At 32.3% G+C, this 14,006-nt stretch overlaps 2 protein-coding genes and 1 non-coding gene across 3 annotated transcripts; all 3 read left to right on the forward strand.

The window, feature by feature from the left end:
* The first annotated feature begins 1,132 nt into the window (after positions 1 to 1,132).
* LOC111282137 (uncharacterized) lies at positions 1,133 to 10,080 on the forward strand. The gene is made up of 21 exons (XM_022870098.2): positions 1,133 to 1,641; positions 1,831 to 1,916; positions 2,030 to 2,131; positions 2,884 to 2,990; positions 3,081 to 3,181; positions 3,892 to 3,979; positions 4,302 to 4,390; positions 4,654 to 4,793; positions 4,902 to 5,064; positions 5,188 to 5,323; positions 5,584 to 5,680; positions 5,791 to 5,920; positions 6,227 to 6,286; positions 6,373 to 6,491; positions 7,175 to 7,299; positions 7,923 to 8,147; positions 8,367 to 8,527; positions 9,133 to 9,296; positions 9,417 to 9,499; positions 9,630 to 9,715; positions 9,847 to 10,080. Exons 1-21 carry the CDS (start codon positions 1,429 to 1,431, stop codon positions 9,988 to 9,990), a joined length of 2,619 nt encoding a protein of 872 aa, XP_022725833.1. The 5' UTR covers positions 1,133 to 1,428; the 3' UTR covers positions 9,991 to 10,080.
* A 967-nt stretch (positions 10,081 to 11,047) lies between these two features.
* LOC111282049 (large ribosomal subunit protein uL22y) lies at positions 11,048 to 13,061 on the forward strand. The gene is made up of 7 exons (XM_022869953.2): positions 11,048 to 11,130; positions 11,238 to 11,274; positions 11,377 to 11,417; positions 12,158 to 12,388; positions 12,472 to 12,574; positions 12,660 to 12,727; positions 12,805 to 13,061. Exons 1-7 carry the CDS (start codon positions 11,128 to 11,130, stop codon positions 12,871 to 12,873), a joined length of 552 nt encoding a protein of 183 aa, XP_022725688.1. The 5' UTR covers positions 11,048 to 11,127; the 3' UTR covers positions 12,874 to 13,061.
* Positions 11,793 to 11,922, forward strand: LOC149518696 (small nucleolar RNA snoR74). The gene has a single exon (XR_016342539.1). It is a non-coding gene; the product is annotated as a small nucleolar RNA snoR74 (small nucleolar RNA).
* Positions 13,062 to 14,006: the final 945 nt, after the last annotated feature.

Raw genomic sequence — 14,006 nt, forward strand, 5'->3', positions numbered from 1 at the left:
ATATATTTCATTATTAATTTTAATTTTATTGCTATAATATTCAATTTTACTATTATAATAATTAATTTTAATATCATTATTATTTTTAATCTCATTAAAATCAATTTTACTATTCATTCAAATAAATCTTTAATCAAGCATTGAAAAACTTATTTATTTATTTACCTTTAATCAATCTTTTCTAAAAATATCTAAAATTTAAAAAAAAAATGATTTAAAATCTTAATTTATATAAAAAAATTTTTACAAATATTAAAGCAATTAAACACAAACACGTGTCAATATGTGCCTCCGATCGAAGGAGACTATCATAGCTATAGAGTTGTCTTTAGGTTGTCCCTACCAACCAATAATATTACCATATAAGTGATGAATTATGTTGATTGATGTGACTACTAATAATAGTTGTAAAATTAAATTTAAAATTAAATTTAATTAATTTATATCTTATTTTTAAGATGTGTCATTTGATTTTATTTTTTTTTCAATCTCCAAACTACGACGTCTTTATAAGAATAAATAGTAAATGCTTCATTTTAATAAACTTGCTAATTCATTTCACTATTAATAAATGCTTGCCATTATAATGATATAATAATTTCAAAGCATTTGATCGCACCTTGATATAGTAATAATATTTTAGAACAAATACGCCAAAGATGTATAAGATTCTGATTTAACTTTAGCCTACAACTAGAAAGCAACAAATATCCATTAACAACTCTGCTTAATGTCCATGTTGACTACTCTTCAGTTTTTTACACCTTTCACTAAAAAACCAAAGATTATAAAAAAAATCATGAAATTTTATATTAATTTTCAATCAAGAGTTTGCTTTGATTTTAATTATTTTAAATAAAAAGCTCGAATCCTATCTTAGTTTCCTTAATACATCCTTAAATTTCCAAATTCGAATTTAGATTTTCTCATTTGTGAAATTGAAGAAAAAATTTTATAGAAATATATTTTTTGCATTTATTTAGAAATGACAAAGCCCAATAGTTACAAAAGTCAATTATAATAATCTAGCCCAATACCATAACTATAAAACCCGAAATCAACGAGCCCAACATCACACTTCCATCAATGGTTAGAATTTATTATAAACAGGCATAAGTACAGATCACAATACAAACAAAGCAACGTTCCCTGGAGGGAGTTCCCCTCGCGTGTTTTTTTTTCCCTGTAAATGATTCTTGGCTCCAACTCCAGTGAAAAGAAAAACCCAAACAGCTTTCTCCAATACATTCTTGATTTGACCCTCTTTTTCACCATTTTTACTATTATAAGAGCCTTGGTTGGTTGGGAGCCTCTCTATCTCAAAACTTTGATTGTTCGTTCTTAATTTTATTTTCTTTACAAGAAGAAAAAAAGAAAGAAAATACTGTTAGATCGAGGTTTGACCGTTTGGGATTTCTTTGTTAGATAATGGCGTTAAGGTTCGACGCCAGAGATGTTTCCGCATTCAAATTCTTGTTTTCCTTGGCGATCATGTACGGTCTCATGTCGCTTCTGGTTCACTCCGTAATTTACATGAAGTTCATCGAGCCTTTGGGCATCGACGCGCCTCTCGATCGCTTCTCCGAGGCCAGAGCTATCGAGCATGTTCGAGTATTATCACATGAAATCGACGGTCGACAAGTGCGTCAAAATATCTTCAACTTCTTCTCTTATACGTACTTCATTATGCCTTACGAGGATTTCAATGATTTCTTCTACCTATTTTTGTACTTCTTAAATTCAAATGTTGATTGGTTGAAGGTTACTTAAAGTGAAGGTGAACTCTCGGCAGACTTGAATTTATTTTCATTTTCATTTTTTTTTCAATAGGAAGGGCGTCCGGGTTTGAGAGAAGCTGTTCTATATATTAAGACACAGTTGGAAAGTTTGAAGGAGAGAGCTGGATCTAATATTAGGTTGGTATACGTTTGTTTTAATGCTGAATGGTTTAATTTCCAAATTGATTTTGCATTTCTCATTAATTGTTTAAAGTTGCTGGGTTAACTTGATTTAAGTCATGAGTTAGCAGAATTGAGATTGAAGAGAGTGTTGTTGGTGGGTCATTCAATATGATGTTCTTAGGCCACGGCATATCATTGGGTTACAGAAATCATACCAACATTTTGATGAGGTAAATTTCTGAAACTGAATGGGATTCTTTGGATTGGATTTATGCTGTAGTACTGTGTTAGTCATTCAAGGAAGGATTAGGAAATTTCCTTAAATTCCTTTTGTCTACATCAGTTATTATTAAAGGCACCCACTTTGGTTGTAAGTAGGGACCACTTTAAATCGTGGGGCACGCTTAAAATCTACAGTGGGCCATTGTGTTAAATCGCTTTGAAATGTAATAAAAGAAATAATAGTTTTTGGTGATACTGTTCTTTATTTTGCATGACTAGTCCATAGTTGCACTTGCATCTGCAATATCATATAGGGTGTCAAAGTAGTGTGTGAAACTTTGTTATTTTAAGCTTTGATTATGCCAACAGCCGCGTGGTCTATTGGTAAAGTGATGAACTCTTAGTTGCAATGACCAAGCGGCCTCAACTATCAAAGAAAAAATTTAAAGCTTGATCATGGATAAGGAAATTGAACACCATATCAGAAACTCTGACTCATGAAAACTGAAGGCAAAAGAGTTATTAATATCATTGTTTAAGGCATTCTAAAAGTGGTGAGTAAATAGAGGCTTATCTTAATCATGTAATCAATGTCAAAGGATTGATTAGGTTTTAGATTGCCAAATTTTTGTATACTTTGCACCTTAAGAGGAAATTAACCATTACTTCCTTCTTTGGAGTTGGAGAAGTGAAGCACTCTGTCTTAGTCTTGCAACTCGTTAGCAAATTATATTACCTTCTTTCTTTTATATAATGACAGGATATCCTCAATAGATTCACAAGACACCGATCTATCTGTTTTAATGAATGCTCATTTTGATAGTCCACTGGGTTCCCCTGGTGCTGGTGATTGTGGTTCATGTGTTGGTTAGTACATTGAAAATTTTTAGCATGTTTGTAAAAAATACATTGGCTATTCTATTAAAGACATCTTCCTAATGCTTTGTGTCTTTGCAGCATCAATGTTGGAAATTGCAAGACTAACCATTGACTCTGGTTGGATCCCACCTCGGCCTATAGTTTTATTATTTAATGGTGCAGAAGAACTTTTTATGTTGGTAAGGAATACATTAATACTTTGTTTTGAAGTAGACTATTTTTTCAATTGAGACTTTTGCAATTTTATAAAATTTTAAGCTAAAATAATAAAAAAGCCCTCAAATTTTAGAACTTTACTTAAATAAGACCTTATACTTTTTTTACACTCAAATAAGCTCTTAATATTTAATTTGCACCCAAATAAGCTCATAACTTTTAATTTGTATTGAAATAAACCCTTGAACTTTTAATTTGTACCTAAATAAGACCTTAACATAAATCATTATTGCACTTGAAATAAGGACTTATTTGGGTATAAATCAAAGTATAAGGGTTTATTTTGATACAATAAAAATATAAGGGCTTATTTAAAAAAATGAAATTGTCCAACGGATTTTTTAGTATTTTAGCCAAAATTTTATTTGTCATGAGTGATAGATTATAAAACTTAAAGAAATAATGCCTAAATTTGCGGTGGTAGACACACATTTTAGGACACAACGAAGAGAAAACTTAGTTGATTCCATTGGAAGAATGAAAATAGTTGACAAACTTTAAACCCTCTTGATAGGAAGGATATTAAAGAGTTATGCGAGGGAGAAAGGGAAAATGTAAACCAAACTGACAAAATCAAACATCAAGCTGACATCATTTTGTTAACTTTGTCCAAATCTTGTTGAACGCCCCATTCATATAGACTCATGAACTTTTGTTGCTTCTGATATTCTAGGGTGCACATGGCTTCGTAAGGACGCATAAATGGCGTGATTCTATAGGAGCTTTTATAAATGTGGAAGCATCTGGGACAGGAGGTCTTGGTAGGATATAAATCAATTCTAATGTTTTTATTTTTCCGATTGCTAAAATAATAGTTCATACCCAGTGATGATGGCTTTGCCTGGGAATAAAGCTCACATTGTTTTGGCGAAGTAATCAAGAGTTGTTTGTGATAAATAAACTGATAAATAATTTCATACCATTATTGCTTATAATATAGAATATTCTGTAAGAACATCATCATCTTGGTTTCTTAAAATGACCTTAATCAAGATAAATATAAAATATTTTTGTTTTGCAGACACATATGAAGTTCAATTTTTTATTTTCCATGCCTAAGTTACATATTTGTTGACACTTCAGATCTAGTCTGCCAATCTGGACCTGGTTCTTGGCCTTCTTTTGTCTATGCTCAATCAGCAAAATATCCCATGGCAAATAGTGCAGCTCAGGTTTTACTTTATCCTTTTGTAGTTTATATTCTTTGTTCTGGTTAGCATTTATTTTCTTGGAGTACTTCTATTATAGTAATTCTTTCATTTACAGTCTAAACATGTTTCCTTGTGAAGTTTATTTTACGGTGTAATTTATTTCTGCTGACCTTGAAATTATGTATACTTGGTTCCTATTCTGTTAATCCCTGTTTTATTTTTCTTCACCTGCTGATATTGATGGTGTAACTGAGTCAATCATGAATTATTCATTATCCTTGCAGGATATTTTCCCTGTTATTCCTGGAGATACAGATTACAGGATGTTTTCCCAAGATTATGGCAGTATTCCTGGCCTGGATATTATATTTCTTCTTGGTGGTTATTATTACCATACCTCCTATGATACAGTGGACAGACTATTGTATGCATTACACCTGCTCCTGTATTGTAGGATCACTTTAGTGAAAATTTATTTATGTTGGTATTAAGCACTTCCACTCATACGTATGCCTGCCTGTTTTTACTGCAGACCTGGTAGCATTCAAGCACGTGGAGACAATTTGTATAGCGCGGTTAAGGCCTTTGCAGAGTCTTCTAAGCTTAAAAATGCTCACGAAAGAGACTTCCTTGGTGTTAGTGATGACTACAATGATGAACGAGCTGTTTTCTTTGATTACTTAACTCGGTTCATGGTAGGCTTTGTGCATGTATAATATGCACTTTGCTCTAGAGTTATTTATTCTTGGATAGTAATTGCCTAATTATCATTAATGTTGGGTATATTAATTGTTCTATTCTGATTATGAATGTTTCAGATATTCTACTCAAGAAGGATGGCTGTGGTACTTCATAGCATTCCCATTGCCATCTTCCTCGTTATGCCTTTCTTTTTACGTTTGCTGAATTCTGGGTTATGTTGTTGTTTTTCAACCTTATATGATTTTATAAAAGGTAAAATGACTGCAGATCATTAATTTATTTTAAATATTTATTTGACAGTTCTTACATGTTATAAATTCCAGTTGTATTTGATTACTTGATCAATATATTATTGTAATTAATTGATAGTTTTCTTTACCAAGTTATTTTCTTGTTATTTCCTTTATCAATATATTATTCTATGCTTCTCTGTTCTTAATAGCATATCTTTAGTTGTCTTCAATCTGTTGTGACTGCTATAATTTTTTTTTTCAAATTTGTTGATTTTGCAGGAATGATCCTCCATGCTACTGGAATTATGCTGGCTGTTATTTTCCCAGTTATATTTTCCATCCTGAGATTGCTATTTTCTAGTTATGGAATGAACTGGTTGGTTGTATATCTTAAGCTGGGAGATGAACATGGGATATTTTCTCATAATATTAATTGAATGATCAAATGTTTGAAATATTAGTTAATATGCTGAAATTGATATGCAGGTTTGCGAATCCCTACTTGGCTTTCATGATGTTCACTCCCATCTCACTTATGGGTCTGTTGATCCCAAGAATTGTTTGTCGCGTTTTCCCCCTTTCCCAAGATGTTTCAGTTCTCAAGACATCAAAAGAGGTAAACTTTGTAGATTCAACTTTGTAGATCCCTGTAAAGTTTCCCAAGTTTCATTCAAGTGATAGCAAACGTGAATCTCACATAACCATGCCAAATGCATAAAAGCTGAAATACTGAACGTGTAATTTTAACTGGATCTGCAAGAATTGGTAATACACTGAATCTTGCCCGTGTGTGAATTTTATAATGACCAGCTCAGCTATGATGCATGCAACAGTTTTAGCTGTGTTTGAGGAAAATTGTTTGTGTATATATATGTATGGAATGTGATTAATGAAGATGTATATGACTAATTGAATCTTACAGGCACTCTCTGATGAGGCAAGATTCTGGGGAGCATTTGGATTTTATGCTTCATTAACTTTGGTAATTGGTGTGATCACTGTCATTTGCTAGTTAAAACCATAGGTTTTCATTGCACTGATTTTCTATAAACAACTTTGAAATGACAGGCTTATCTTGTAGCTGGGTTAAGTGGGGGTTTCTTGACCTTTTTCACATCTGCTTGTATGCTTCTTGCATGGATCTCCTTTTACATATCAATCAAGTTTTGTGGTCATCAATCTGTCAGGTATCATTTCCAGTGAATTTGCAATTGCATATCCTCTTCATGAACCATGAGCATATGGTTGTTTTTAACCAAGCATAGAACCAATTGTTAGTTATTTGCATCCTATAAATCCCCTCCCCTTGCTTTTCTCTCTTTCTTCCTTCATTTCTGTCATTGTGCCTGGCCATGCATTTTGGTTGCATCTACTCATTAGTGGCTTGCAGAAATCAAGGAAAAGAAGGAATCCTACAATTGCACCCAATCTCAGAACAACTTAGCTTTTCAAGTGTCTTTCTTTTGTTACCCATTTGTTTGGAAGGCATTTTAACTAGGAAAGAAAACAGCAATCTCTCTTGGTATTATGGAAAGTAAAAAAGCAGTATCCAAGGGATTAACAGTTACTTCACCTCCAGCACCTATGAAGTTTTTTCCTCAAAATTGCTCAATAAGGTTAAGTGAACTTTTGGCCCAATGACTTTCAGTTACATGTGACAGAGTTAGTGATTCAATTTCTTTGAGATTTTGAATTGGAGGTTTGATACATTTTTTACTTTTACTCCTGAAAGTTCTCATGTTTGGAAGTAAAATTCCTCTTGCATTTATGTACTTTATTCTTTTAGTCGTAAATTTCTATGTAGAACTGCAAAACAATACTAAAATATTAGTAAAAATTGCATGTAGACTGATAAAGTTGTTTCTTTCAGGTCAACAGTTTTTTATGTGATACCTCTAATTCCATACCTTACATACTCTGTTTATTTTGGTGGGTTACTTGTTCAATTTGTGATTGAGAAGATGGGCATGATGGGTGCTCTTCCACCACCTTATGGTTAGTTTTGTTGCACTTTTATACTTGGTAGCTAATTTTGGTTCTATTTCCTAAGGATTTGGGAAAAGGATTTACCTTAATGGATATTTTATTAAATTAGAGTAGGAATTTCCTTCATAAAGTGTGCTTCTTTTGTCATAGTAGATAAATAAGAAATGAAGAGATTAGAGAAAAATTAATGGTAGTTCGAATTGAGGAAAAGATGAGAGAAGGTTGTTTGAGATGGTTTAGACATGTGAAACGTAAATTTATCTGTGCATTAGTTAGGAGAAATGAGCTTTTGAATTTGGAAGAGACCAAAACTTCTAGAGGTAAACCTTGAAAAATGTGAATGCAAGTAATAAGAGATGATATAAAGGTTAAGGAAGTAGATGAAAGTGTTATTTTTTATAGAAATGAGTGGTGCAAGAAAATTCAAAATTATGACCTAATATGATTTTTTTTTTTTTTTTTTTGCCTTTCATATAGCCGACCCCAGAATTATGAGATACAAGGCTTAGTTTATTGTTGTTGTTGTTTCCGGTAACAATTTGATAATTTAAACATTGGATTATGCTGTATAGGAGTTGTATTCCTAAATCCACAATGGCAAAATCTTATGATCTATAGTTTTTTATCTACAGGGTATTACATTCCTGATATTGTGGTGGGAGCAATAGTTGGTATTGTTACCGGTTGGTGTGTGGGGCCCCTAATATCTATTTGCAGCAGTTGGTTGGCGAGGTCATCCATCTTGCAATTCTTGCTAAATTTTAGTGTGATTGCTTTGGCTTTGTCTTCACAATTCTTTCCATATAGTACAGAAGCACCTAAGAGAGTTGTTTTCCAACATACATTTCTGACTGCAGGTACTTTAAAACTGCAGTTGCTGTTCAGAAGCCTCTTGGAACCTGTATTAGCTTAGAGTATTAATGTTGCTGTCCTTAATTTATTTATATGAGCTAATCCATTTTATCAGTAATGTTCATAACTCAATTCTTGATTGATGTTTAGAACTCTAATGTCATCTATATAGAAAAGTTTTAATGCGGTTATTTTCAAAATCTGTTTTACTTCTGGGTTGACAGATGCAAATCAGGTTGTTGATTCAAGTTATGACTTTTCTGTGGTGGACTCCAATTCTTTGCTGTTTCTTTTTAAATATGCACCTGAAGTGGCAAAAGAGTTGCATGTTGGTCCAGAGTTTTCTTTTGGAACCGCTAACATGTCTAACCAACGGACTTTTATGGTATGTAATATTTAGTTCTCGTGCCAATATTTTATAAAATTTACATAACCTGTAATAATTGATGGGTTAGAAAGCGAAATTTTGACCTTCCTTTTAAAACTTGGATGCACATGCTTGTAATGATTGGTTTCTTACGTGCATCTGCATTACATAATTGCCTATATTCTCCTCCCATCCTTTGCTTCTACCTCCCAGGTCTAGTTTGGTGTGATATCATTTTCTTTCTCCAAACAAACTTCATGCAAGGGAAGTTCTCCATATATCTGTTTATTTAAACCTCAACCAAAGCATTGCAACAAATTGTTAATTTATCGAAAGGCTCATTAGGTCTTTCGTTCGCTAAAGGTCTGTCTATAATGGTTCTACTATATGCATTACCATTTCCCAGAGGAATTTAACCTCTTTCACATTGGATCGATGAATATCCACTTTCATTTCATGGCAATCTTCTTTATTTAGTTTTCTAACAAGTGTTGTTTGTGTCCTCTGCATTAGGTTCACTTGCCCTTTCACATTTTTACTCATTGAAATTTTTTTACATATAAGAAAACCATTAAATAACATCATCTGTGAATTTGACTAAATGAGATTTTATTTCTTCGCAGGCACTTTTTCCAGTGTCCTTTTTGTTTTCAAGAAGTCTGAAGTTCCCTGCAAGAAGTGATGAGATTTTGAAGCAATATAGACATTTTCCTCATATGTATACCTATAAGCCACAAATGATGTCTAGCGATGGATCTCGGAGAGTTTTTTTGGAACTTTCACTAGGGTGAGTTAAGTCTTCTGGAATCGGACTGTTCTTGGTCTGAATATACATGCACTGGAAATTTGATGATGCAGATTCGTAGGTTTTTATAGACTTTGATATTTTTACATTTTCATCTTTCAGTTCCTTGGAGGAGGTTTGGGTTGCAGTCCTTAACATTACTGGCCCTTTATCCAGTTGGTCATTTGCAGACAATAAGCTACCAGGTATCTAAAATGTTTTCATTTCTATTTCACTTCTGCATTGAGGTTTAGTCTGGTCGTCTTTTTTTTTTTTTTTGGGTACTCGAGACTACCAAGATTTGAATCCTGATCATTGTAATGATAAATTTTGCAGTCCCAGAAACCGCGGAAGGTGGTCCACCGTCATACATATGCAGACTTAGTGGAGCCAGTCGTGAAAATTGGATCTTCTGGTTAGAGGTAGAATTCTATTTTCAGTTCTGCAATGGCGTTTATCCTCCCCATTCCCCGCCCCCCTAAGAAAGAAGCTTTGGTTTACCTGTATGTACATGATCCATGCTTAACTTGTTATATGGGGGCTTGCATTGCAGGCTAGAAATTCTGGAGATTTAAGGGTGGATGTGGCGGTGCTTGACCAAATTTTAGTAGATGAAGCAAAGAAGTTGAAGAGAGTTTTCCCAGCTTGGGCAGACGTGACTGCTTATTCTAGCTTTTTGTCCAGCTATATCTTTTAGTGTTTATAACGTAAAGGAGTTGATATTCACAAATATACATTGTATAAAATTCCATGCTTGTGGATGCAAATTAAAAATGTTTAATTTCTCCTCCCTTTGAATCGTATATTTTGGCTTTCTCAGAGAACAAAATCTTGAATGATCAAAACAGAATCAGAGCTCTCGCCTACAACATGGCTGATGAAGACATGAGATTGAAAGATCTGAGTGAATATTGTCGTAAACAAACGGAATATAAACAAACCGTGATTTGTTCATTTATTTTTAAAGGTATTCTTATTTGCTAAAAAAATTATTTTATTTTTTCATATTTGTTTATTTAAATAATAAATTATTTACGTTTTGTTCGTATTTATTCAATTAAGTTAAATAAATTCGTTTGTGAACATTAAACGAATATGTTCACAATATATATTAACGAACATATTCATAAATAATAAATAAATTATAATCAAACAAACCTTAAATGAATATAAAAGAATTTTAGTAAATATAAACAAATTTTAAAATACGATTAAGATAAAAAATAAAAATATAATTTTATTAGTATTATTATAAACAAACAATAAATAAATAATAAACGAACGAATTTTAAATAAATTTTAAACGAATTTATTTATGAACATAAACGAATCAGACAAATTTTTGTTGATATTCAATTCATTTAATAAATAAATATAAAAATATTATTCAAAATCATTTGTTATGCTTAATAAATGAATATAAATAGAATATAATAATAAATATATTTATGAATAATTCATCAAAAATTTTATTTATTTACACTCGATAAAAATCGTGACTTTATGCATATTTCCAATCAAGGAAATGTTTAAGGGGGGTTTTTGGATTTTACCTTTTTATAATATGCAGCTGATTGGGTACTTGGGCCGTCATTGATGCAGTAAAAGGTCGTTTTTGGGTTGGGCCATGGCAACAATCCACCTTTTTTTCTCTTCATTTTCTTCTCCTTTGCTTGTTTTAGCCCAAACCAGAGGCCACTTCAAAACCCTAGAGTCGGGAATCAATATATTTGTGCAATTGTTACATTCTGTTCGCCGCTCTTCTAACATCTTCTGCTAGGCAGACCCCCAAAAAGCACCTTAGGCAGCAGAAGCAGCAACCAGATCAGCCGCCATGGTACTCATTTTTCATCAATCGCTTCCTCAATTTATGTTTTAAAGTCTCTTCTTTTTTTATGAGATTATATAACATTAAACTCGATTTTGTTTTTAATCGTTTTTCAGGTGAAGTATTCGAAGGAGCCCGATAATACCACCAAGTGTAAAGTCCCATTTGTTCCTTTTTTGAGTTTTTTCTACTTCTTTTTATGAATCCCAATTTTTTGGTTGGAAACTGATGATCCTTGGTGTTGATTATTTGCAGCCTGCAAGGCAAGGGGCTCTGATCTCAGGGTTCATTTCAAGGTATCATCATCATATAATTTGATTTAATTCTTGATATAAATTTCTGGGTATTGGTTGGATTGTTGTTGAGAAACATCAGTCCATTATATATTGTTTAAGATCCAGTAAATCATGTGACACTAATAAATGATTGTTAAAATTAGATGTAGATTAGCTTGGCACAGTAGTTTCTTGAAATCTTGTATACTCGTATTGTTTTCATCGTTCATAATTGGATTAAATGATTGAAGGGTGATGTGAAGTTTCTCTGTTCTTATTTTTTATTTCTATTTTTGCTTGAGGGAGGACTTTTAAGTGATTTGGTTAACCTTTTTAGAATGTGTTGTTTATGGCTATAGACTTTTTTTGGCCGAGTATTTGGATCCTTATATGATGAAAGAAGCGGGGTCTTGTTGTCTTATGTGAACGAGGCTCTCCTGAACTTCGGGAAAATTACTTTCATTGCTATTGGGTGAATCTCTGGATTTTCTTGGTGACTGAAGATTCAGTAAATGATGCTGCATTTTGTAATCCTTTGGAAAGAATTTGGTTTTTATTTTAGTTATGGTATGAGAATGATAAGAATGAGTTTGTGCAATTGTTTTTTGGAGTCCCGTTGACGATTGTTGATTTTTGTGAACTATCATAGTATTGGTTTTATTATATATTCCCCATCATTTTTGGTCTTTCTAGCCTATTTTTTGTTGTTATGGTTTGCTGGTTGCCATCAATGAGTCTCATACCTGGTTATTGTTCTATAGAACACAAGGGAGACAGCTTTTGCCATTAGAAAGTTGCCTTTGGGTAAGGCTAAGAGGTATTTGGAGGATGTTATGGCCCACAAGCAAGCCATACCCTTCCGACGCTTTTGTCGTGGTGTTGGACGTACAGCTCAGGCAAAGAACAGGCATTCTAATGGACAAGGTCGCTGGCCTGTAAAATCTGCCAAGTTCATTCTAGATTTGCTGAAGAATGCTGAGAGTAATGCTGAGGTATGCCTACTCTGGTTTTTAATTTTTTTTTTTTTTCAGCTCTATTTCTTTCCTTTTCTAACAATCTGAAATTAATTTCTCAGGTTAAGGGTTTGGATGTCGATGCACTCTATATTTCTCACATCCAGGTAAACCAGGCTCAGAAACAGAGGCGTCGTACCTACCGAGCTCATGGAAGAATCAACCGTATGTTTTAGAACCACGCACTTGTTATTTTATGAAGTCTATTTTGCTTTCAGATGTTAATAGGAGACTTTGTTCTTTTTCCCAGCTTACATGTCTTCACCTTGCCACATTGAACTAATTTTGTCTGAGAAGGAAGAGCCTGTCAAGAAAGAGGTAATTTAATTAAACTTAAATGTCCTTAATGAATGAAAACAATGCTGTTTTTGTTGATAATCTTCATTTCCTTTCAGCCTGAGACTCAATTGGCTGCCAGAAAGTCCAAGAAGTCCCAAGCTCTGCGCAGCGGTGCTTCCTCTTGAGTGAAAGTTTGAAACTTTAGTCAGTGAAGGAGTGCTTTCTGGCCTTTTAATTTCTTACTTTTGAGGAAGTTTTGATATTTTTTCCAAAACAGGATGAGTTGTTTAGGTGTATTGGATGGTTTCTTTTGTTTTCAAACAATGTTCGGTCCAATGTTATCTGAGATTTTATTTTGGACATTTTTGTTTAATCTAGTCTCAGTTCAAATGTCTTTTAGTATTAAGTTGCATTGGAAAAAAGAGTAAAATATACATACTTTTTCTCAAAAATTGGCCGAGGGTTTTTAAAATTTTAATTTTTATTTGTTTTTATTAAAATTAATAATCAAAATAATTTTTTAAGATTCGCGATAAGATTACGAACATAATAAAATTTGTTTATATTTGAAGTGTAAATCATAATTAGTGAATAAATTTGATTTTTAACTGTTGGATTCGATTTTCAAACCTTTTTTGTTCGATTATTAAATTTATTAATCACGAATAATATTTCAGAGGATACGAAATAAATATAACAAAGATCCTTTAGGTTATGATCGATTACTTTCGCAACCGTGCATGAACAATTATTTTCTTTTTTTTTTTTTTAATTTGGATGCTTGCTTTCGAAACTATTTGTCCTTTTATCAGGATATATTTCTTGAATCTTACCGTCCTTTGTTGTCCGAATTCCGACTTTTGCTTTCGACAGGCGCTTTAAGGTTTCAAAGACTCAAAACATTAAAATGTTGGATATTTCAGGATATTGTCAATATGATTTAATTATAAATTATACTAATAATTTAACGGTTATGGTCTACATTGTAATTTCATCTCTAAAATAAGGTTTTATGTTGAAATTTTCTAATTCCAACTGGTATAAAATTAAGCGGCTTTTTTCTTAAAAATAAATAAATAAAAGCGGTCTTAAAAAACTATAAATAAAATAAATAATCTGCGATGAACGTGAACAAGGATAAAAGGGTAAATATCATTCATAATGTTTAATCTTTTATTATAATTTCATTTTAATTATTAATTTTTAAATTGTTACATTGAAGTTTTTAATTTTTAAAAAATAATTTTATTTAATTTGTTCGTTATATTATTTATTAATAATTAAAAAAAATCTACCATTTACGTTCCTGCTTTGATCG

The sequence above is a fragment of the Durio zibethinus genome, chromosome 5 (genome assembly GCF_047325235.1).
Source record: "Durio zibethinus cultivar Kanyao isolate XHJ-2024 chromosome 5, ASM4732523v1, whole genome shotgun sequence".
In the NCBI taxonomy this organism is placed as follows: Eukaryota; Viridiplantae; Streptophyta; class Magnoliopsida; order Malvales; family Malvaceae; genus Durio; species Durio zibethinus.

What these genes read in the sequence shown, in the direction of transcription:
- LOC111282137 (XM_022870098.2), top strand. Translation starts at nt 1,429, where the DNA reads ATGGCGTTAAGGTTCGACGCCAGAGATGTTTCCGCATTCAAATTCTTG. An exon ending in TGGCAAATAGTGCAGCTCAG is followed by an intron (nt 4,391 to 4,653) that starts GTTTTACTTTAT and finishes TTATCCTTGCAG; the next exon opens with GATATTTTCCCTGTTATTCC. An exon ending in ACATACATTTCTGACTGCAG is followed by an intron (nt 8,148 to 8,366) that starts GTACTTTAAAAC and finishes CTGGGTTGACAG; the next exon opens with ATGCAAATCAGGTTGTTGAT.
- LOC111282049 (XM_022869953.2), top strand. An exon ending in GCCCGATAATACCACCAAGT is followed by an intron (nt 11,275 to 11,376) that starts GTAAAGTCCCAT and finishes GATTATTTGCAG; the next exon opens with CCTGCAAGGCAAGGGGCTCT. An exon ending in AAGAGCCTGTCAAGAAAGAG is followed by an intron (nt 12,728 to 12,804) that starts GTAATTTAATTA and finishes ATTTCCTTTCAG; the next exon opens with CCTGAGACTCAATTGGCTGC.